This window comes from Myxine glutinosa, chromosome 1 (genome assembly GCF_964187855.1).
Source record: "Myxine glutinosa chromosome 1, kmMyxGlut1.1, whole genome shotgun sequence".
Lineage (NCBI taxonomy): Eukaryota > Metazoa > Chordata > Myxini > Myxiniformes > Myxinidae > Myxine > Myxine glutinosa.
In genome coordinates, this window is record NC_136261.1 from 150,068,038 (window position 1) to 150,093,301 (window position 25,264).

A 25,264-nucleotide genomic window follows, 5' to 3' on the forward strand; every position below is an offset into this window, starting at 1 on the left:
GAACTGAGTATTACAAATCAACAAATCAGCTCCATCAGCAAACTCCAAAATCCTTTCACCTTCTCCATTTCTCAAAGCATATCCGTAACCCCCATGAACTCCCTCAAAACCATCCATACTCCTTCCCACATGTCCATTTAGGTCTCCTCCTACCACAACAACGTCCTCATCTTTCACGTTTTCCATCAGCTTCTCTATCGCACACCAGAACTTGTCCTTCTCTTCATCGCTCCGACCAACCTGCGGAGCATATCCCGAGATGACGTTCACCAAGAGTTTTCCAATCATCATTTTCACCATCATCAACCTATCACTCACTCTAGTCACACTCACACACTGTCTACAAACTCCTCAGAAAACAGGACACCAACACCATTCACGCCCTCCAGGCACCCTTGCCACACAAACTTGTATTTCTGTCCCTGCCTACCCTTCACCATTCTCACACCACTTCCCTTCCATCTCGTCTCTTGCACACAACATATGTCCACTCTTCTTCTGACCAATACTTCCACCACTTCTCCTGATCTCCCTGTCATTGTCCCTACAATCCATGTCCCAAACCTCAGAAACCGATCTTCACTTCGGGCTGTACGCTGCCCATATGTAGTTGTAATTGTCATGGTTCTCTTTTTGAGGCAATGTTTTTATGGCCGGATGCCCTTCCTGACGCCATCCCTCTTAGTCGTCTCTTACGACACGCAGGGATACGGTGTACCTATTCAAATCCAGGGTATACACTGGGAAACTTCCAAAACCCAGAAACTCTGGGGGGGAGGTTGGGTGGGGGGGGGGGGCGGGGGGGCATCACGGCCGCGGGGAACCCGCCAGCACCACGCCACGGCGGCCCGGCCAGCACCACACCACATACATATATATATATATATATATATGTATATTGTTACGGAACCCGACGTCGGCCTCGGTTCCCATTATCGAGGGGAGATTAAGCCCCTCGTCTGTTACTGACCGACGTGGTCCCGGGGCTTTGACGCCACGCCCGGTCGGCGCTGGGTAGGGTTTTAGGCCCACAAGTCCTATGACCTAAATACCAGCGCTTCCCGGTACGCGAAGGAACAACCCCCGCTCACGGCCGCAGTGTAATGGATGTTGCGCCGAGCGAAGCGAACCGCGGCGTGAGCCGTTTACCAAGACTAGACCCGATTCCTTAAACGTTAGCCAAAATCGTGCCACAGGTGTCCAATGAGGGAAATCACAAAGATGACACGGATGTGAAGAAGAGGAAGACGAAGGCAAAAAGGTTTGAAAATGCTACTATATTTATTCCTACTATTTACAGGACCAAAATAACCAAGGAAGAAGGAAAGATAATAAAATAAAGACAGAAGGAATCAAGGAGACAACGCTAGCTTACCTACAGTCTTAATTATACCCAGGACGAGACACACAAAACGGACGACAATCAAACTCACACGAATGGGGAAATGAAGGCAGGAACGATTGGCTGGAAGGAGGGGAAGGTCCAAGTGGTCCACAGAGCTGGAAGGATGCCGGTGGTGGGTGTGATCCCGGCTCGAGTTGAGCAGCCGCCGACTCTCCCCAATCGTCTCCGCACGGCGACGTGGCTTCTTGGCCGCAACTGCCGTCACCGCCATCGACGCTCCAAGCTGCGGTGGCTAAACCTGCCGTTGGTTCAAAGCTGCGGTTTGTTCACAAGCTGCGGTGGACTCTTTTGTGCATCTCTCTCCCTCAATCTCCTGCTTTTTTGCCGCCGTGGGGACGTCGCGTGCTTTTTCCGGACTCCTCCTCTGCCGTATCTTATCTCCGTAGCTCATCTGGACTCATCTCTTGCGCGTCTCTCGTTGCAGAACTCAGAACTCATCTGAGGTGGGGGCGTCTCTCGCGGGTTATATAGGCCACGCCCTTCAACCTTCGCGAACCTACTCGACGGTTCTCCCCACGCCCTCTCAAAGCCAAACCCCTCGTTCTGGGTTGGTCAGCAAGGGCTGGCTCACTCCTCCCCTCTATGACGAGGTGGAGACACGCCTTTCTTCTCCGAGCCGACCGCGTGCTCAATGGAGGCAAATGCAGTTGGTAATAAAGGCTTTTGGAATGGGAATGAAAGGGATTCTACTCTATTTGAATTCGGTGCAATGGAGTATTAATTAATGGAAGACAAAGCCTTAACCTAATACACAGAATAAGGAAATAACTACCAACAAGGAGGAAATCTATGATTGGCTAACGTGATTGTATATGACCTAACTAAGGGACGCCCTTTGACCTTTATACACAACAAGTGGAGGAAGGAGGGTGATATTTTTTACAACAATAAAAAAACACAAGTCTCATTTCCACAACACTGCACCCTCCTCCTCTTAGGCACGTCCCGGGCCTATTACCTTTACTTTTAGTGTGGCACGTAGGTGTAGTTCCCTCTACATTTAACCTGACCCTGAGTGTGACAGTTTTAAAACTAAAAAAAATATGTCCCGCTGCTCCATTGCACCCTACCTAACAGACTCACGCCCACAACTAACCGAATTGCGGAATTGTCTTCAAACTATACATTTACGATGGGGGAGCATTATTTACAATTGACGCTATTTTATTTACAACACGCAACCCAGGACCTGTGATTGTTCTTATTGGGGGGAAGACAGCTTGCCCTACATCGACGCACCAGAAAGCACCAAGAACGCACCAAAACACCATCAAGCACCACAAAGCACCCTTTGGTGCACAGTCATCACAGTTCAATAAAAATAACTAAACAAACCCCTGGCGCTGGTCTTCCTCTTCGGCTCCCTCTGCTGACCATGGTTCTTCCAGTTGTTGTCTTCTTCACCATTTTCTTACTGGCGGCCTATTTGGACATAATAAAACTTGCACAGAAAACGTGTCCGTTTTTTATTTATGGCCCACAGGGCCGACTAGGGGTGGTTCACCTGTGTGGCATCGGTGCCCTGTGACCAAGGTCCGCCAGCAAGATCTCGGGCCTTCATGGCCGGTTCCAGCAGAGGGGCCATGCCCCAACCCATGGGGTCCATCAGTGGTGCTCAGCCACAGACATGTGGTCCATAATGTGGTGCATCGATGCAGACAGCTGGTTGCGGGAGTTTCAGGCGCACAATGGCGGACTCCCGCACGCTCCCCTCGGCGGCCAGTGGCGCACAGTCCTCGTGTGGGAGACAAGGGGGGGAGGGGGGTGGAAAGACAGGTGAGCGAGGGGTAAGGTCACAAGGGTACACATCAATAAAGGCAATGCAAGACGAGGTGCGTACGGAGAGCGAAGTGAGAAAGCTCGTCCCTACCGTACGTCACCCCCCCCTGTCACCTACTCTACCCTTGCCCTTACCCCATATTTACAACAATCTACACATTTACAAATTCGTCACTAATGTCTCGTCTTCCCCATATTTCCCCTATACCAAATTCGTCTTCACTCCCACTAATCCAAAATTTGCCATCACCCAATTCATCATCAATCCTCATAAGGAGGGAGAGATGGAACAACAGCACAATGTCACACCCACGTCATGATGCGTCTCACATTCCAAACATTTGCACAATAAAATAATCAAACCACCTGGCATGGTGTGGAGGTACGTCATCTCAGGTGAGTGGATGCAGATGGTGCGAGGAGATTTCCATCCTAACTACCTTCTAAATGACTTTAATACACTTTACACTACCCGGGGTCTTTCCCTGCCAAACCATTGGCCTTCTTACACTCTATGCGGTTTTAAGAACCAAATTCCCATTGACCAAACTGTGGTGCTTCCTCAATTTGGGGTCTCACTCCCCCGGTTCAACTCCCTGTGCCCTTGCACAATTTCAGGACTGGGGCGTGTGGCTCTCCCAGCAGGTCTACCCACCTGCACACCTCCACCACTGTAGTTGCCTCCGAGCTTACCTGCTCCTCCCCGAACCTATCTAACTGGGGAAGGCCCCTGCTGGCTCTGTCACCCCTCGGTGCCCTCTAGCACTGGGCTACCCGGGTCCGTCCTCCGGATCCTCTGGCCCCATCCACAAATCTACCGGCTCCCAGAGCCCACCTGCGGCCTCACCTGGCCGACATCCTCACAGTGGTGGAGTGCTCAACCAACTACACATACTAACAGGCTACACGCCCAGCCATTTCCATAACACTAATGCACCCATTCAACCATCATTCTTCCACCACGCACCACAGATGCCAATATCCAACCACAATTTACCTATACCCTCTACCTAACTCTTACACTACCCTCCCCGGGTATTCGTGATGGGGTCCATCCTCCTTTCCCCCATCCACACCTTCGCACCATCCACTCCACTCCACAGTTTCCACCATACTCACTCCACGACCATCCATTCCATACTCCATATATTCCACACAACCATTCTCCATACACCTGCAGTTGCACACCTGTGCAATCTTACCTGGTGCCACCTGCACCCTCCTTCCTCCCTGGACCATTTGGTCAACACAACACACATCACCATCACTCACTCATACACTGCTCCGTACACCTGTTCAGTTGCACACCTGTGCAATCCCACTTGTTCCTCACTCACTGCTCCATACACTTCCTCGCTCAATACAATTCACAATACATTTTTACACACACACACTCATCTACCTACTCCCCTCTGAAACGTGTGCTTCCCAGTCGCCCCTTTAAACTATTGCGCTCCCTCGTCATTATAATCCAAACTAATCTACCTGCGTCCCCACTACAGGTATTATTGTCGCTACTTAAACTTATAGTTACCTATGGTCAATCTCTAGGTCCCTACACACGATATCCTAACCCTCCCGGGCTAGTTTTCACTGCCGTAAACCCCATAACTAGTGCTCCTTTGCGCCCGCTGTGAGGGATGGCAGAGTTGCCATCCCACCACATCGGGCATCTCTCACTACCATCCCCCCCAGTCCTCTGACGCTACGAGCCCCCGTCGCAAGAGGTACTGGGTCCTGCCTCGGCATCTAGAGCCGAGGCGATCCACGAGGGCGCCTGCTCGCCGGCATAAGGTCTTATCCGGTCGGCATGGATGATCCGAGGGAGGGCCCGTGGCCCCATCTTGATCTTAATGACCACGTCACAGACTTGCGACAGGACGACTCCCGGGCCTTGCCAGGGGGAGGTGAGTTTGGGGCATCTACCCTTCCGCCTCCGGGGATTAAAGAACCAAATCTTCATCCCCGGGGCGTACTGACTCCCCTGGCTCCGGTCGTCGTACCTGCGCTTCATCTTGGCCCCTGCCAGATGGAGCTGGCGGCGGGCGAAGGCATGGACCCTCTCCATGCCTTCCTCCAGGTGACGTGCGTAACCCTCCCTCGGCGGGATATCTGTGGTGTCTGGCACGGGACCGCATAGCAAGTCAGCGGGAGCCCGCAACTCCCGCCCATACATAAGCAACGCTGGACTGCATGCGGTGGCTCCGTGCTGGCTGGTTCGGTAGGCCATTAACAAGTACGGGAGATGTTCGTCCCAGTCATCCTGACGGGTGGTGGTGAACAATGCTAGTTGTTGTATCAATGTTCTGTTGAACCTTTCCACCATCCCGTCAGATTGTGGCCACAAAGGCGTGGTCCTGGTTTTTCGAAATGACAGGAGTCTGCACACATCTTTTCATAATTGGCTCTCAAAATTTCGTCCCTAATCGGTGTGCAGCTCCTGTGGAATCCCGTGCCGACATACAAATCCTTCCACGAAGGCCTGCGCTACAACCCCAGCTTCTTGGTTGGGGAGGGCGTAGGCCTCCGGCCACTTGGTAAAATAGTCCATTACAACGAGGATATACTTATTACCTTGGCGGGTGCGGGGCAGCGGTCCTAGAATATCCATAGCCACCCGCTCAAGGGGGGCCCCCACCTGGTGTAATTGAAGGGGGGCCCTCATCCTCCATGCTGGTCCCTTTTTGGCAGAACAGGCGTCGCATCTCCGACACCAGTCCTGTATGTCGCGCCCCATATTCACCCAATAGAACCTCCGGCAGACCCGAGATGTTGTCTTTGTCCTGCCCAAATGGCCACCGGAGCGGGTACCATGCACCTGTTGTAATATGACGGTCTTAAATTTGTCAGGGACTATCACCAGCCGGGAAGTTCTCTCAGAGGGAACCTCCACCCACTTGCGATATAAGATGTTATCCTTCAATTCCAGGGTCTGCCACTGAGCCCAATACGCCTTTGTTTGCGCCCCGAGGGGGGTGACCTCTTCCCCCTTTGGTCTTTGCCCCAATCTGACCCATTTGAACACCGGCCCCAAAACGGGATCCTCCTGCTGGGCCGTGCTCCACGCCAAAGTTCCAAATTCTTCATCCGCGGTTAGTGGCAAAATTGGCCCCCTCACCCGGGTTGCCCGGACGACGAGAATCGGGGCAGAATCGCCCAATTGCTCCCATTTGGCCCCCCATATCATTTCTCAATTCCCCGAGTTTGGCTTCTAGCCCCATATTCCCCATTAGTATGGCTGCATTAATCTGCGCCATGAGATCCTGCACATCAATTCCCCCTATTTGTGCAGCGGGCGCGGCTACCCCGCGCTCGTGCGAGCCGCCACTTTGTGCGTCTGATACCACGTGCGCGAGGGCGCCATTTTGTGCACCTGACACCTCCTCAACCACATCCTCATTTCTCTCCTCCATTTCTTCCCTCTGGTCCTGGGTTACCCCTAACCCCTCCTCTAGTTTCCCCACCGGCATCCGATCATCTTGACCATCCATGGCACGATTTTCAAATTTTGAATTTTAAAACAAAATTTCGGCCCACTCGTAATTTGAGCGCGCTAAGCGCTTCAGGTCCGTATCTCGCTCCCGACACCAATTGTTACGGAACCCGACGTCGGCCTTGGTTCCCGTTATCGAGGGGGGATTAAGCCCCTCGTCTGTTACTGACCGACGTGGTCCCGGGGGTATGACGCCACGCCCGGTCGGCGCTGGGTAGGGTTTTAGGCCCACAAGTCCTATGACCTAAATACCAGCGCTTCCCGGTACGCGAAGGAACACCCCCTGCTCACGGCTGCAGCGTAATGGATGTTGCGCCGAGCGAAGCGAACCGCGGCGTGAGCCGTTTACCAAGACTAGACCCGATTCCTTAAACGTTGGCCGAAATCGTGCCACAGGTGTCCAATGAGGGAAATCACAAAGACGACACGGATGTGAAGAAGAGGAAGACGAAGGCAAAAAGGTTTGAAAATGCTACTATATGTATTCCTACTATTTACAGGACCAAAATAACCAAGGAAGAAGGAAAGATAATAAAATAAAGACAGAAGGAATCAAGGAGACACAGTGCAACGCTAGCTTACCTACAGTCTTAATTATACCCAGGACGAGACACACAAAATGGACGACAATCAAACTCACACGAATGGGGAAATGAAGGCAGGAACGATTGGCTAGAAGGAGGGGAGGTCCAAGTGGTCCACAGAGCTGGAAGGATGCGGGTGGTGGGTGTGATCCCGGCTCGAGTTGAGCAGCCGCCGACTCTCCCCAATCGTCTCCGCACGGCGACGTGGCTTCTTGGCCGCAACTGCCGTCACCGCCGTTGATGCTCCAAGCTGCGGTGGCTAAACCTGCCGTTGGTTCAAAGCTGCGGTTTGTTCACAAGCTGCGGTGGACTCTTTTGTGCATCTCTCACCCTCAATCTCCTGCTTTTTCCCGCCGTGGGGACATCGCGTGCTTTTTCCGGACTCCTCCTCTGCCGTATCTTATCTCCGTAGCTCATCTGGACTCATCTCTTGCGCGTCTCTCGTTGCAGAACTCAGAACTCATCTGAGGTGGGGGGCGTCTCTCGCGGGTTATATATGCCACGCCCTTCAACCTTCGCGAACCTACTCGACGGTTCTCCCCACGCCCTCTCAAAGCCAAACCCCTCGTTCTGGGTTGGTCAGCAAGGGCTGGCTCACTCCTCCCCTCTATGACGAGGTGGAGACACGCCTTTCTTCTCCGAGCCGACCGCGTGCTCAATGGAGGCAAATGCAGTTGGTAATAAAGGCTTTTGGAATGGGAATGAAAGGGAATCTACTCTATTTGAATTCGGTGCAATGGAGTATTAATTAATGGAAGACAAAGCCTTAACCTAATACACAGAATAAGGAAATAACTACCAACAAGGAGGAAATCTATGATTGGCTAACGTGATTGTATATGACCTAACTAAGGGATGCCCTTTGACCTTTATACACAACACCTGGAGGAAGGAGGGTGATATTTTTTACAACAATAAAAAAACACAATTCTCATTTCCACAACAATATACACATATATATATATATATATATATATATATATATATATATATATATATATATATATATATATATATATATATATATATACATACATATATATATATATATATATATATATATATATATATATATATATATATATATATATATATATATATATATATATATATAATACTCCTCCCCTCTATGACGAGGTGGAGACACGCCTTTCTTCTCCGAGCCAACACAACACAACACAGGACAGACGCTGCACAATATATATATATTTGTGCAGCGTCTGTACTGTGTTGTGTTGTGTTGTCTTGTCACTGAACTACTTTCTCAAACGTTTGTGAAATCGTACCAAACTTCTGGTATGCACATAGCTCTCCCGTTGGTATGTCCTAAGGGTATTTTTTTTGAAAAATGTTCACTTTCCCGAAACTAGTTTCTCGTAGTTTCGAGGAAGTGAGGTGTTTTTAAATGACGTGGTGGTGAGGTGTTTTTAAATCACATGGTGGTGAGGTGTTTTTAAATCACATGGTGGTGAGGTGTTTTGATTTACATGGTGGTGAGGTATTTGTAATTACGTGGTGGTGAGGTGTTTTTAATTATGTGGTGGTGAGGTGTTTTGAATTAGTTGGTGATGAGGTGTTTTGAATTACGTGGTGGTGAGGTGTTTTGAATTACGTGGTGGTGTGTTTTGAATTACTTGGTGGTGAGGTGTTTTTAAATGACGTGGTGGTGAGGTGTTTTTAATTTCGTGGCTGTGAGGTGTTTATTTTACGTGTTTTTATGGCTGTGAGGTGTTTTTAATTTTGTGGTGGTGAGGTGTTTTTATTACGTGTTTTATGGCTGTGAGGTGTTTTTATTAGGTGTTTTATGGCTGAGGTGTTTTTAATTTCGTGGTGGAGAGGTGTTTTTATTATGTGTTTTATGGCTGTGAGGTGTTTTTAATTTTGTGGTGGTGTGTTTTTATTACGTGTTTTATGGCTGTGAGGTGTTTTTATTCCGTGTTTTATGGCTGTGAGGTGTTTTCAATTTCGTGTTTTATGGCTGTGAGGTGTTTTCAATTTCGTGGTGGTGAGGTGTTTTTAATTTTGTGGTGGTGAGGTGTTTTTATTACGTGTTTTATGGCTGTGAGGTGTTTTAAATTACTTGGTGGTGAGGTGTTTTGAATTACGTGGTGGTGAGGTGTTTTAAATTACTTGGTGGTGAGGTGTTTTGAATTACTTGGTGGTGAGGTGTTTTGAATTACTTGGTGGTGAGGTGTTTTGAATTACGTGGTGGTGAGGTGTTTTGAATTACGTGGTGGTGAGGTGTTTTGAATTACGTGGTGGTGAGGTGTAATCGTGGTGGTGAGGTGTAATCGTCCCAAACTTCCAGTCTGCACCTACCCCTCCCCTATGTATGTGCTGAGGGGTTCTTTCTTGAAAAAAAAACATTCAACCTAAATCTTCAACCTAAATTGCCTATAAAAATGTAATATCACAAACACAACAAATACATTTGTGCAAAGTAATTGTTTGTATTATGATTGGTGTAAATCATGACAACACAGCAACTCAGGTAGGGGAAGGCGAGGCAAGTTGAGCCAGTTTTTGTTCTTGGAATGTTAGGACTGAACTTACTGATGATCTTGCACAAATGAGTATCTTGCCTTCTAATTTAATCCTTGGGAAACATTTTGTAGCTAGTTCTTACTTTCTATCCCCACACTGAAAGTCACTGTGACCTTTGAAAAAACGGAGGCCAAATGGCTCAACTTGCCCGCCTGAGGGGTAAGTTGATCCAACCTCTGGGGTAAGTTGTACCACATAGGGGTAAGTTGATCATTGCCCCAAATAAAGATAACTAAAGTAGAAAACCATTGTTTTGCCAGGAAAATATTTAATGTTGTAAAGTTCTACAACACTGAACGAAATGATTGCCTTGTGTTCATGGTTATAGTAATCAGTTACGAACAAATTGAGTCACTCTCATAGAAAAACAAGATTGTCAACTGTGGTAAGAAAAGTCAACTCAATCCACCTGTCACAGTTTCAAGTCACAATTAAACAAAAAGTATCCCAAATAGTTGATCATTGCCCCAAATAAAGATAACTGAAGTACAAAAATTGGTCTGCCTGCAAAATATTTAATGTACTTGTTACAACACTGAACGAAATATTTACATGTGCCTTGTGTTCATGGTTATAATTCAATGTGGCAGCTGGATTGAGTTGAAAACAGCTGCCACAGTTTTAAGTCACAATAAAACAAAAGTGTCCCAAATACACCCAGAAAGGCCAACAGTCAGACTGTGGCAATTAAGGCACAATATCTTGCTCATCAATGCCAGCTTCATCATTTGGATCTGGAACTAAAACTAAAACATGTCAGAAATCAAGTCAATTAAGCTGCCAAACTGACAAGTCACAATTGAACACAAGCTGTCCAGAACAACGGGCAGAACTGCCAATGCACTTAGGCTGTGGCAGCTTACGCACGATGTCTTCCAGTTCAAATCCTGCTTCATCCTTTGGGTTTGGAACAAACACTGGGTTGTCAGATCCAACTTTTCCAGCAACCTTCTGCAGGAAGACACCTTCAAACTGAAATTCCTCTCCATTCAGTACATCAACCCGAGCAATGTAATGCACAAATCTTGATTTGCCAGCACATTTGCCCGAGCTTCGCTCGGAGCGCTTGAAATGGCAGCACGGCAAGGAATGCTCCCCGGGGAGTGGAGATGGTACACCCAGTGTGGTGCAGGCTCGCAATGTATCCAATGACCGGGGTAATAATATGGTATTCTGTAAGCGCTTTGAGCCTTTGGGGAAAACCGCATTATAAATGCTAATTATTATTATCTCCACCAACATGAGTTGGCAAGTTGAGCCAGACCCTACGGGGCAAGTTGAGCCATAAGGCTCAACTTGCCCCGTAGGGTCTGGCTCAACTTACCACAGTCTGAACTTTCTGAGATGTCTCCACATACACACATATTCTATGCATCCATCGTATTAAAGTCTATGACAAGAATGGAGACATACCTGGACTAACAATTGTCATCTGATATCCATATTATATCTATGCTGCATATGGAAGAAACGTGAACTTACCTGTTTTACACCTTTTTACTTTTATGGCTGAAAATTGGATTTTTCCCTCTGCAACACTGGTTTCTGTTTCAATTTAGAAAACAATATGGCAGAATTTGGAGTTATGCAATGGGGCATCTATAGATGGCGCCACCACAAAGTCTGACTCATTCATAACTGGCTGGGAGGTGGCGGCTCAACTTACCCCTATGCTCAACTTGCCCCGCCTTCCCCTACAGTCATTAGCCTCAGCTAAAATAAGCCCGTTCCTCAGTATCGACCCTTGGTGAGGCGAGCGCAGTGTATATATATGGGAGGGGGGGGGGGGGGGGACCATATAACCTTGACCTTCAACATTTAAGGATAGAGTGTAAATTAAGAAAATGTGTCCCCATCTACATTCTATCCATAGCACTCGACAACATGAAAATTGGAGCAAAATTATTGAAGTTAAGGTCACAAATGTGTTTTTTGTTGATTATGTCACAATCTGAAAAAAGAAAGTCAAGATCACTGAACAAATATGAGGTGCACAACTTCAGTGCAGTTACACTATTATGATGCAAGAACATTTTTGAAGGCCAAGCAGTCTTTATGATTCCGCATTGGCAAAATTGAGCTATGACGTCTGCGCATCTGCGCTTTACGTCTGCGCTTTACGTCGACCAGGAGCCCATTAGCGCACAGGAAGTCCGCGCCAAGCAGTGCCATGGGCACGTCGGCGGTGACGAACGTCCATCGGAAAACCTGCCCTCCGAACCGCAGAGAGAGGCAGCGTTTTCTGTACGTACGGATGGGCGTCCCGTTCGCGGCAAGCAGCGCGGGGCCCCCGCCCGCGGCGTGCTTGTCTGACGTGCCGGCGGGAACGACACTCACCTGCGCTCCCGTGTCGCACAGGTAACGGCACCCGGATAAGGTGTCCGTTATGAACAGCAGGCTGCTCGAACGGCCGGCGCTCATCGCCACTATTGAGCGCTGGCCCAGGCGTTTCCCGACCTGTTGAAGGAGCATGGCGGATGACATTGCCGAGCCTCGTGGCCAAACTTGGCGTGGAACCAGCACCAGGTGGTGGAGCTGGAGGAGTGTGGCTGGCTCCGCCAAGCCGGTGGAGTTGGCGGTTTTCGCCGCGGCGGTGGGCGGGGCGTGGCGGCGGTCACGAGGGGCATATCAGCATGCTGCGTATGCTGTGTAAGCTGATGCTGTGGATCAGCAGCATCAGCAGCATCAGCCTCGAGGTCCGTGACGGCCGCGCCGACTCTCGCCCGCGTATCCGAAGCCGCGAAGTACCTGTCCGCCTCGGCTGCCAATGCTCGGGGTTCCGTTAGCCCGGTCCCGGCCAACGCGAGGCGAACCTGCGCTGGAAGTTGGCGACGGAAAAGTGCCTGGAATAGAGAACCGGGGGCTTCGTCGCCCAACAGTGACAGCATATGGTCCATTCGGACCGACGGGCGCGTGTCGCCGAGCTCGGGGAGATCCAGAAGGCGGTCGGCCCGTGCGTCGTCCGTGAGGCCGAACGTGGCTAGGAGTAGCCGCTTGAGTGCCTCGTACTTGTGGCCGTCCGGTGGGTGGCGAAGGACGGACACAACTCGAGCGGCCGTGCTGGGCCCGAGGGAGGCGACGACGTGGCAGTAGCGCATGTCGTCGTTGGTGAGGCGCCGAAGCTGAAATTGGGCTTCGGCTTGAACGAACCAGACTTCGGCCTGGGCCTCCCAAAATTCGGGAAGTTTAATCGCCATTGCCTTGTCGTTTGCCATTGCAATGGCGTCGTGTTCGGAAGGATCGCTACGGCAGATCCAACGTCGAGGTCACCATATAAAGCGCGAAGCTGCGCGCGCTAATGTTTACGCAAGGAGCACGCGGACAACGCGGTTCATAAAAGAGTCTTTATTCAAAGTACTCAAACTGCAGCACTAAGCTGCTCAGGGCTGCGCGCCCCGTGTATATCGTGAGGCCACGCCTCTCTCCCTGGCGTGGCCCATCCCCACTTGGTGTGCGGAGTGATGTCACCACGTCAGTGCTTTCGTGTCCACCACAACCCCATTATTTTTCAATATTTTGACCTCGAATTAATCCAACAATGCAAAAAAATCTATTTTAGCACGCAAATCGCACGGGATTACACTTCATACCACACTATATAGGGCAAGGCTTAATCGCTCGTTCCACAAGTCGAGGTCAAATGTTAAGCTCTTTTACTTGAACAGTGGTGGCTAAAAGTGTACCACTGTCTTTCAAAAGTGTGAATAACCTTGAGCATACACCGAGGTATTATTACATTGACTAAGGAAAATAAAAACAGCTTATAACAAAGCATTTCAATATTTACTCATTACTGACAATAAATCAAGAGTTACAAATACCAGGTGATTTTGTGTGATAAAAACGAAAAAAGGTGTGTGGATTCCAGTATGTTTCACAAGAAGGACAATAATCATAGTTTATTTGATAGCGCACAGATACATACATAAATGTAAGTGATAGTGTAACGATATGCAAGCGTTAATCACCTGGTGCTCAAGTGTGTGGATAAACAAATCGTACTGTCAGCAGGACACCTGCAGCCCTGGAACAGAACAATGAGGCCATTGTAAGTTATTTGGTGCCAACATTGATATATATGTACTAACCGCAACACTTCCTGCTAGGCCGAGTGGCGTGGAGAGATACTACTGTCCCTGAGTTACCTCCCCACCGCTGAGCGACTCACTGTGGTGGTCGTCAAGGCCAATAACATCATTTGGCCTGGGGACAAAGGCAGCGGGGGTAAGCACGACAAGCAAACATTTACTCCATCATGCTCTCCATTACCATTGGCTTTGTCTTTACCCTTTTATTAAGCAATGGCCCCATTTCCGGGCCTTCCTGTTCACATTGCTTTTGATAGGTAATGTTCATATACTGTACGGTGGGGTCACCTGGTCACCAAATGAGACCTCGTGGAGCAAAGCAAGCTCACTTTTTTTTTTTTACACATTGCCCCAAAACAGATTTGTTAGCAGGAGACGGGCTTTTGCGATCACTTCTGTGTGTGTGTCTGTCCAGGCCATAATTATTTTTTACCATTTCAGCTATTGTCAATTTTTCACCAAAGCTATATTTTAAGAATTTGCATATTGGGTCATAGAATTGGTTCACCAATCAAAAGTTAAAAGCGGATTTTTTTTAGATCAAAAGGTCAAAGGTCAAGGATGCATAAAATCGCCAATTTTCACCCAATTGACCTGAAATTTTAAGAATTTGCATATTGGGTCACTGAATTGATTCACCAATCAAAAGTTAAAAGCAGATTTTTTTTAGATCAAAAGGTCAAGAATGCATAAAATCACCAATTTTCACCCAATTGACCTGAAATTTTAAGAATTTGCATATTGGGTCACTGAATTGGTTCACCAATCAAAAGTTAAAAGCAGATTTTTTTTAGATCAAAAGGTCAAGAATGCATAAAATCACCAATTTTCACCCAATTGACCTGAAATTTTAAGAATTTGTACATTGGGTCACTGAATTGGTTCACCAATTAAAAGCTAAAAGCGGATTTTTTCAGATCAAAAGGTCAAAGGTCAAGGATGCATAAAATCGCCAATTTTCACCCAATTGACCTGAAATTTTAAGAATTTGCATATTGGGTCACTGAATTGGTTCACCAATCAAAAGCTAAAAGCGGATTTTTTCAGATCAAAAGGTCAAAGGTCAAGGATGCATAAAATCGCCATTTTCCACCCAATTGACCTGAAATTTAAAGAATTTGTATATTGCATCACAGAATTGGTTCACCAATCAAAAGCTAAAAGCGGATTTTTTGATCAAAAGGTCAAAGGTCAAGGATGCAGAAAATCGCCAATTTTCACCCAATTGACCTAAAATTTTAGGAATTTGCATATTGGGTCACAGAATTGGTTCACAAATTTTGTTATTTTGAGCACAAGGATGAGAAAGAAGACGTCTGAATACAAACGGACGCGGATGAGCTTTACATTTTCAGATGTTTTCTACTTTTTCTTTGTCTTCACCTCCACCAGTCACTTTCTGGTGCCTGTAAATAAACGTTGAAAGTGTAAATTTAATTTTCAATCTGCTACCACGTTTTATAGGTTGCATATGATGTGAAATAACCCTCAGGATCCTCTTCTTTAGTATGCAGAACAAGGCTGCTGGGTAGCATCATTGGCTGTGGGCATGGCTGTGCAGCCGCTGATACAATGCCCTTTGTAAATAAGGTCAAGGAATTTGAATTGGCTCATGGCAACGATAGCTCGCGTACTCTTCGCTAAAGACTCTTTGATGCCCACCAATGTTGGCAGACGGGACACCCAGGTTTACCATCCGAGGGACGGTCCACACATTGATGAACCACCCTGCCAATGAAACACCGGGATGACAGTTCATAGCTGGGTCTGGATTTGAACCCAGGCAAGATGGCGCAGTGTGCGTTACTCATGGGATGGTTCAGTGTGTGTACTAGCAGGGTTAATAGCGATCTGCGGACACATGATGCATGCACGACCACAGTAAATGCCTTGCGGTACAATTCGTATATAAAATGAGCGCAAATCAAGGACTCATAACCTAAGGGGAAAGATTCGTGTTCAATACAAGTACAGAGGGATGTGACCTCCCTCTGCCCCTTCAAAAGTTGAGTCAAAAAGAGAGTCGAAACAAGAGTTTATAATTTGAAGTCACGTTTTTATTTCTCAATGAGAAGCCCTAGGTGCATATAAACGACCAGTTTTTTTTTTTTTGTATTTTTTTTGTATGCAAGATCGTGTAAGAGCCAACATGAATCACAAAACAAAAAAAAACGGACACAAAACAAACAATAAAGGGAGCGGGAGACAATGGGGAAAGGGAAGCACACAAGTACAACAGCAGAGAACAGGGACATCGGGAGCTCTGTGGGAGGGAGAGGTCTTGGGGGGAGGAGGCATGGGAAGGTGGGGGGGGGGGGGGGAGAGGGGAAGGGGGGAGAATCGATATTTATCGTGGTTTCTCGATATAAATGCCATTGCTAGAAATGAATGGAACATGGTGGAGTCACGGGGTGGTCAGGTGAATGCATGTGTGTCCTACAGACCCTTTCGTCAAGGTCTATCTCCTGCAAAACAGCCGGAAGGTGAGCAAGAAGAAAACAGTGGTGAAAAGAGACGACAGGAACCCCGTGTTCAATGAAGCCATCATCTTCTCTGTCCCAGCAAATGTCTTACAGGCAAGGAGAGCGCTTTGCGAGGAACAAAATGGCACAAAGGAAATGTGTGCTACCTGGGCCCACAGGAGCAGATGCTCATGATGACTGTGTTTCCGTGCTTTATTCCCCAAGGATGTCGATATCTCAAAACACTGTTTCTGAGCAAAATGAAACTGCCAGAGTAGAACGTTTTTACCTTTTGTGGAGGCAAAGTGTTTTACCTCTCTTGTGTTACCTCATTTTTACCTCTCTTGTGTTAGAGACAAGTGGGGGGAATGAGACACCTTTGGTTGTTTGTTTTAAGTAACCCAGGGAGTCATTAGGAGTTGGTGTCCCTTTCTCTGCACTAGTCATACCACATTACTGGATGATCGACGTACTTGTGGCTTTTATCATCGCCGCATTGTTTATGGAACCTTTTCACAACGTTCCATCATTTGTCTTGCCCCTGTGACTTTCCAATTTGTATACAATAGCATTTTGTCCTGAAAAATGTTCATGCCTCCGCAACCAAAGGCATTATGTTTTTGGGCTATCCGTCTGTCCAGACATGCGTAGCAGATTCACATTACCATGATAACTTGCGAACGGGTGAAGGGATTTTTACCAAACTTGCGTACAAGCATGTACGACGATACAAAGATGAACTGATTAGGTGTTGGGTTTAAAAGGTCAAATGTCGAAGGTCATGACCTTTAATTCAAAATCATTTAACACTAACTTGTGAACCACTGAAAGACTTTATTGATTTATTTTTTGTATTCAAGATCGAGGCTCGTGTAAGAGCTAACATTAATCACAAAAAGACAAACTGACACATAAAACATAAAATAAAGGGATCAGGAGAGAATATGGGGAGAGAGAGGGAAGCACACAAGCACAACAGTAGAGAACAGAGACATCGGAGATATGTGGGAGGGAGAAGACTTGGGGGGGCGTGGGGGGAGGCACGGGAAGGAGACGGGGGTGGGGGGTGGAAGAGGTATAAAACACAAGAACACTGCAAGGACTTCCAGGAAAGAAGTCGGAATTTCAAAAAAGTGGATCTGGGGTGAATTAACGGGGGTAGAAAAGATCAAGGTTTTGGATGGGGGAAGATAAGAGATGGTGGTGAACAGCTGTTTTAAAGACCTGGAGGGATGAGTGGGATTGAAGGGAGTGAAGGAGTTTGTTTGAGAGGCGGGAGTAAAGAGGTAATGAAAGAGTGAAGGTGAACAGAGAGTCTTGATTTTGGCAGTTCAACCATAAGAGGGTTGCAGGCAGATCTTGTGCGACCTGTAGGAATATTTGGGGGGCAGAGCACAGATAGAGCTGGGGGAGCAAGGCCGGAGAGGAGTCGGTAGAAGACAGAAAGACCACCAACCTGCCTGCGGTGAGTGAGTGAAAGGCCCTTGGAGATAGCTTCATCACGGGAGATTCCAATGATTCTGAAAGCTTTGGTTTCAACAGGGTGAAGCCGAGCTAGGTGAGGCAGGAGCACCAGCCCAGAGGGGAGCACCAGCCCAGATTGACTACAACCAAACTGGGCGCAAGTATGGACTCTAATACAAAGATGGACAGATTCAATTTTGGATACAATGGGTCAAAGGTCAAGCACCATTAGAAAATCATTGTACAGACCATAACTCAAGTTAATGCAGCATGTGATGTTCTCTTTCTTCTACTTATCTCTTTTTCTCTCTTATATGACCTTTAATTGAGATCAAACATAACAGTGGGTTGACTATTGCCCCTACATACTCCTTAATCTTGGTTTGAATGCTTTCTCTTTCTCTCTCTCTCTTCATTATAACTTATGAAGCCAGTAGAAGAGGAAGCCATAACAGCACATTTTGTCTTCATTTAGGGTGGCAAATCTCCCGTTCGCAGAGTCCGTCTGTCAACAGGGAGCTCAGAAAAATGAATGGTTGTGAAAATCTGAAGTTTTACATGCCTCTGCATTCTGCAGCAACACAGCCTTGATTAAATTTTTGATAGCATCATGTGTGGTCGAAAATGGCTGTACATGTAGTATTGTGTCTTTTAATGGCCAAAAAAAAAAAAAAACCACCTTCAGAGGCCATTTTTCCTCCGCAAGCGGGGGTTGGCCTTTTTCGGGGACCGTGGTTGTTGTTGTTTTTCGGTCCCCTTTTTGAAGCAATGTTTTACGGCCGGATGCCCTTCCTGACGCCAACCCTTTTTGTCACCTTTTACGACAAGCAGGGAATTACCAGTGAACTGGTACTCAATTATCCGACCTCGGAAGGATGACAGGCTGAGTCAACCCCCCTGGCGTTAATTCAGCGATCGACCGGGATTTTAATGGCACAGAAAGCTGAAATTTTGCACGCATATTCAGGAAATTCCTTTATGATTTACAAATAGACCGAGCGCCAGCGAAATTTGTTCAACCGGAAAGAGACAGAAGGTTTCATTACATGAGGTGGTTGATTGTCCATCACTGACTGAAGGTCGGGATTGCTGCCGGGTCATAGCCTGTACCTTAGGCCTACAGGTGACCTTTTCGGGTCACCAAAAATGCACTATTCAACCCAACAGCGACAAGGAAACTAATTGCACCATGACATTTGGTAGGGACCGTAGTTCACCAAAAGTACCGTGACAGCAATTTTATACTGTACATTTTCGAGAACAGCAGCTTTTTAAATAGGTCACGTGACCACATTTATTCAACCCAAGAGCGACAAGCATCAAACTTGGTTCATATAATGCAATGGTTATTGCCAAACACGAAAATACCAATGACAGCAATTTTCTCCTGTACTTTGACCTTGACAGCAACCTTTGACCTCGACACACCCACAACGCAGATGCTTATGCAATCCAAATGCGACAAGTATTTGTCAATAAAACGCGATATGGAGATATTTTCAAATATAAAAATACCAATGACAGCAATATGTTCTCCTGTAGGCCTAATTTGACCTTGACCCACTTGAGCGACCCAGATGCGGGCAACCTACTTCTGGATTTAAATCGCTGGTCAACGTCTGTAACATGACGTACATATCCTAAAGCGATTCAACTCTCACTGGCCGTATTGAATAAGAGGAAAGAGGAAGTGGTTTGAATCAATTACCAGTGACCAATAATCAAACAAAAACAAATAGCGAGTACCGTTAACCGTCAATTTTAAATGCTAACCCAAAAATATGGAAATATTATGTGGCGATACCAACAATGACGTCATCCAAAACCAATACCGACAAGCAAATCCCAACCTACTCAGTTTATCCGAATATGGTACGGACTGTATTGACAGTAGTTCCATAAGCATAAGGTTCCTGCCGCATTGATCACAGTGTATAAACTGTGTTGATCACTCCGTTTCGGATTCGCTCCCGCTATCCCCACTCCAGGGTTCACCATCACTATCAGGTGTGAGCGTGTCTATGGGCTGGTCTCGGTCGGCCTCGTCCTCCACGTCTGTGTCGCATTCGTAGGGATCCTCTACAAACTCCTCAGTCTCTGGGGCAGCAGGCCTTTTCAGCTCTTCAGGCAGTACAGGTCCGAGAAACCACTGGAATGTGTAGTTGCCAGTTGCATCCACTTCCCAGCCATAGTTGGTGGGATACATTCCGGCCGTTGGATTCGCTTTCGAAGCCGATTTCCACATCAAGGAGACATAGTGAGCCCTATGGAGATGCTGCAGAAGGGTTCTCCTGCATGGCGGCAGCGAAGCACAGTTCATCTTCCTCACTTGGTCAGAGAACTTTCCCGCCCCTACCATCTTGAAAAAGGCCTCTGCTCGCGCCTCATCAACACATTTGGCGCTTTTATTGCCGTACACGTGGCAAACGAATCTTTCCAACCCCACGACATCCATTTCATCATCACACAAAGACTGCAAAGCCTTGACATGCCCTTTCTCCATTATTTCAAAGGGTTTCTGTTTACCCTTTCTGTAGAACGCCGATGTGTAGTCGCATCCTGTTAGGGCGTGAAAACCAACGACAGCCTCTGTTGTACCGGCTTCCCTGTCCTCCAGTACATGTGCAATTTCGGACACGCTGATGAAGCGGCGACTGTTTATGCTTCCGTAGTCTAGCATTATGCGGTGGGGATGCTTTGCAGCGATTGGCAACAGTATCACTAAAACATCAGTGTCCGAGGAGCACACGGTTATGTCACCTGACATCGCCGTCACGGCATGATAAGCAATTAAAGTGTCTGCCTCTTCATGTTGGCCTTGATACTGTGAGGGAACGGACACCACCAGCAACCCCTTACTGTTCACCTTTAGTTCTATACAACTTCCCCCGTGGGAAACATACAGTTTTGCGGTCAATGATACTAGCGTACTGCTCGTTCTGGACTTCTTCCATCATGAATTTCAGAAATGCATTCTTGAAATGATAGTTTTTCAGGAGTTCACTGCCATTCTTATTTTGCCTCTGTTCCGGCCCTGTTATCACAAAATCCTCATGTCCACCACCCCGGTTCCTCCTCTCCAGATATTTTATTGATGGCGTCAGGTACTTGTCAAGAAGCAGGTGCACCTCAATTGCGGTACCGGCGTGCGAACAAATGTGCACCATTATATCTCTAGCGATAGAGCGATACGTTGATTGTTTGTGGCGAGTCAAAACCTCGTAAAGAATAAGGCCACCATCAACGAGATATACCGATGGCCTCACTGAGAGGGAGATGTCCATGTCGCTGGAAGGTTCTTTCTGTTTTCTTTCCAGAACTTTCGTGAGTGCTGACTTCGTCGTCTTCGTCACTGACCCATCACTGTGTGCGATTGACAGGGGAATCGGGGTGATTGGATGGCTTAGTATATCTCGGAGGTCGATAGCTTCTCGTACCGCATCCATCGCCAGTATGTGAGCGAAGGCGTCTCTCACACCTTCGGTACCAACTTTTTCACGTTTGGTCGCTTTTCGAGCATTCTCGGATGCGAAGTTTTGCACTTTGATGCGCTTCACCGTTTTTACAAACCTTGCTCCGTCTTCTGCGCACTCAAACAGAAACTCTGATCTAGCCGCTTTTCCCCGTTGAAGAGTTGTGGTGAGGTAGGTGGTCGTCGCCTCTACGGTACTTTGTCCCGTAGCCAAGTTGACAAGGGTGTCTGGTGTGGCGGCATCGAAGGGGTTGCATGTTTCAATGAACTGCTGCTTGAGACGGTCGGTGCTTTCTTTGTCTTTCCGCAGACGTTGTGTGCGCAACTGGTTTGCCGGTGTTTCTCCCCTTTGGATTCCACACATCTCTTTCAACTCAGTTACGGCCATGCTACGTTGGGTAAGGCTGACACACCACCGCCGAAAAGCCTTCTCCGAATTTGCGAAGTGAACGACTCCGGAGGCTGCAGATGCGGCGTTGCGATTCGCTGTTTGCTCCAAAGTTAGGTCAATCGCACTGCGGGAGTACGACTTCTTCGTACGTTTTGTGCTGAAGGCACCGGCTTTCAGTACATCCATTGCAGCTGAATCTAGGTGACGCAGCTTGTCCAGATAGAGTGAACCCCACCGAGAATAATTTGGTCTGTTCAATGCGAAGAAAACGTCCATCAGATGAGGCAGAACTGTCACATACAGGTCGACATCGTTGGTTCGTACAGCCCTTTGCAGCTCTCGGTAAATGCGATTGATGAGATAGACGTACACAGCCCAATATGCCGCTGTCTTGCCTAGGGAGCCGTTCATGGTCTCGTGAAAATACTGCTCGTAGTCACTGACAAGCCGATGGAAACATTCCTGTGTAGACAGTTTGAGCAGCTTGGTCGTATCATGTAAATCTGACGACATTATCTCGGCGAGTACTTCTTCATACTGATCACTTCGGTCTGAGAGGAACGGTTCATACAGTAACTGCTCCAGGACCCCAGCCATTATCTGGTGAATGCGGGTACATCGGTTATAAAATTTACCCTTCACGAATCCATTCAAAGAACCCTCGGCAAGAACATCGCCCTCGGTCAACAGATATTCCAAACCGGAATCAGATATATAAGTTCCAACAGCACCGAAAAATGCTAGTTCTATGTGGAAGTTGCCCAGTAAAATGATGAGCTTATCAAATGTATGGACTGTAATACAAAGATGGACAGATTCAATTTTGGATACAATGGGTCAAAGGTCAAGCACCATTAGAAAATCATTGTACAGACCATAACTCAAGTTAATGGCGAACGCCTTCATGGCAATGTTCAGATCGTACGTGACTGGGTTCCATATTTGACCAGTTTCTTCAGCCACTTTAAGGGATTGTTCCATGGTCGCCTGGACGACTTTGCTAAGTGTTGGAGACTCATTTATGGGGTCCATATAGGCTATCACTGTCATTGGAAGGCGATCTTCCACGAAGAAGGAGTAAAATCCATTGAACTGGGGTACCGTTTCATACATGGACTTGATCACCCACAAAATATCCAATGCGCGCGCTCCAATATAGTAGTCGCTGTCATTTGTCGACAGTGGGAATTTGGCTGCTCGCAAATTTAAACGGAAAGCGGGGCACTCTTTCACAATACCTTCAAACGTTCTCCTGGCTCTCCCACTGAGATTTGACGTCTCCCTTGATGGTCCAGCAATGATTTCGGCGGGATGTTCATCTGGCACGTGTTGATTCTGGTAAGCTATACCCACGGTCACGTGTAGATTGTTCTTGCCATCCAGGGTTTCCACGTTCAAGTCGAAGTTGTCCCAGGCTGTACCTGAAGCAGAAATTTAGAAATAATTATATCCTGCCTGAATAATATGGGCTGTGGACTGTCTCAGGTTTTAGCGCATTCAACCGAATATAATATTCATCACGTTCTTTCTCATTCGACCCTAATTTCAGAGACATATTTTATCATATATGAATATATAGGATTATTTATACAATATAAATTACTTATAGTCAGATGTTTATAATCATATTTACTGAAGTATTATATACATACCAGTTGCAAGTTGTGAATCGGTCAGCAGTCCCGCCGGCGTCTCCTTCTCCCCTGAAGCACAGGTGTAGGTGATTTCGGAAATCAGTCTTTTGCACTCATCGTCGCTCACAGAATGTCCAAGTCTATTCAGTACTGTTAGTGCACTCTTGCTTCCCAACATCGAAGAAAACCCAATACCAAGCGCTGTGGTTTTCCAAGGTTTCACATTCCCCTGTGATACAGTGTATACTGCATCTGATGAGAGCGCTTCACACTTCCTTTTCTTAGCGGCTGATGGTGTGTCGCCGACTCCAGAAAGTAGGGTTTTGTAGAAAAGTTTCGTCAGCAGAGGTATTTCCGGGGCGTTTTTCTTCAAAGAATCAATGGTTGTATGGCTGGGAATTTTGGTCTTCTCCATTGGGAGAATTTCCGCTCTCAGTAGCATTGCAGTGGATCGTACCTCCTGTTCATCTCGACTGGTGTTTTTCAGAGCCGCGACTGCGTCATCAAAACTGAGAGATGGCGCGTAAATGAAATTTCCTGTTTTGTTCGACTCTTTCCTGTGGCATAAGTTGTCCTTGTAGGTGTTTTTTTTATCTTATCGAGTAATTTCTGTGTGGTGTATCCTTATATATCCTCGGAAATCCCACCGTTGGCCAAATATTCTGATCTGTATAACTCCATTACAGATGCAACAAGGACGGGATTACGCTTTGCCACAACTTGCGAGTCTATGAAGCCTTTCATCGCGTCGAATGCTACCTTATGAACAGCTGACGGTGCAGCGAAATCGTAGCCGCCACCGTTTTCTGCACCGGAATTCCGAAGGAATTTCAAGCGACATGTATTGTGGTACATGCCCTCAGGAGCCACAAGGTCGTCCGTACCTCTAGCAAGCGCCAGAATTTTCTGACTGGAAGCAGAATTTGGGTTCGCTCTTGCGCAGGCCACAACTGTTTTGCTTCCGTTCATAGTTAGCATCGCACTCAAAGGTTCAAATGATTGTCCACACTTGGATCGTTTCTTTTCTTTTGAACAGAAAACGCAGCGTTTCTCCACTATTACACCTCGAGGAGTGGATTTTAACATGCCGGACAATGACCGTGTCTTTTTAGCTGGGCTGGACGGTTTGCTACTTTCATCCTCAGCCTTGCATTTTTTTACAGCACTGAATTTGCTTAGACAGGCCGAATGGTATCGCAAGTATGAAATGTCTCGGCAATTTCGAATCCGTTCAGTCGTTTCTTGAAACATGTCCGTTTGCAGGCACTTTCGTCGATCTGCGGCATTTTTCACTCTTGCCCACTGCTCGTCATCCTTGATCTGTTTGAGCGCACCATCACCTTTCATCGAACACACGAAACAAATCTGAAATAGAAAAATAAAGCAAACTGAATTTGGTGTCGTTCTCGAGCAGACTATTCATGCAAACTGCTCTTTTTACACTAACAAAAGCCAAAAGATGAAAAAGGGGCGCCAACTATCCTTAAATATTGATATTAGCCCTGTAGGCACGACGGATTCACATAGGCATCCAGGCACCCCCCGCTATTCAAATTTTAACGACCACAGTGGCAACCAAGTCGCTGGTCAGCCTGTACAATCTAATACCTGTGGAGTCTGTTGGGACACCATACACACACACCTGCCATCTTTCGGTCGTTACTTGAAGTACAAAACCAATTTCAAACAAAACTTGAACTTTGTATTCAGTGCCTATAGGGTTAGGACATGCCACAATCGAACAATGGACTGACATGAGTTATTTCAGGTAATACAGACACACAGACGAGAAAAACATACGTGAGAAAAAGGATCGCTAGTCCGCGAATCAGTAAGACACTCACCTCATTCTCCATGATAACACGTCTAGTCCCAAGCAAGCCTTCAGACTTTCATGTAAACAGCTTCAGTAGTGATTTCTGTCACGAGCGAGTTTCTCACAAGTGGA

The 25,264-nt window shown here is 47.1% G+C and overlaps 1 protein-coding gene and 1 long non-coding RNA gene across 2 annotated transcripts in view; one reads left to right on the plus strand and one right to left on the minus strand.

Moving 5' to 3' along the window:
- Positions 1 to 23,077, minus strand: part of LOC137429487 (uncharacterized) — a 37,814-nt gene extending 14,737 nt beyond the window's left edge. The window contains exons 1-2 of the long non-coding RNA XR_010984891.2: positions 22,921 to 23,077; positions 13,774 to 13,829 (exon numbers count right to left, since the gene is read on the minus strand). This is a non-coding gene — a long non-coding RNA (uncharacterized LOC137429487). The remainder of the gene's footprint in view (positions 1 to 13,773; positions 13,830 to 22,920) is intronic.
- SYT12 (synaptotagmin 12) overlaps positions 1 to 25,264 on the plus strand; it is a 102,142-nt gene that overhangs the window by 68,830 nt on the left and 8,048 nt on the right. Inside the window, exons 6-7 of the mRNA XM_068119413.2 lie at positions 13,912 to 14,029; positions 16,336 to 16,469. Of these exons, the coding sequence (XP_067975514.2) occupies positions 13,912 to 14,029; positions 16,336 to 16,469 (252 nt within the window). The remainder of the gene's footprint in view (positions 1 to 13,911; positions 14,030 to 16,335; positions 16,470 to 25,264) is intronic.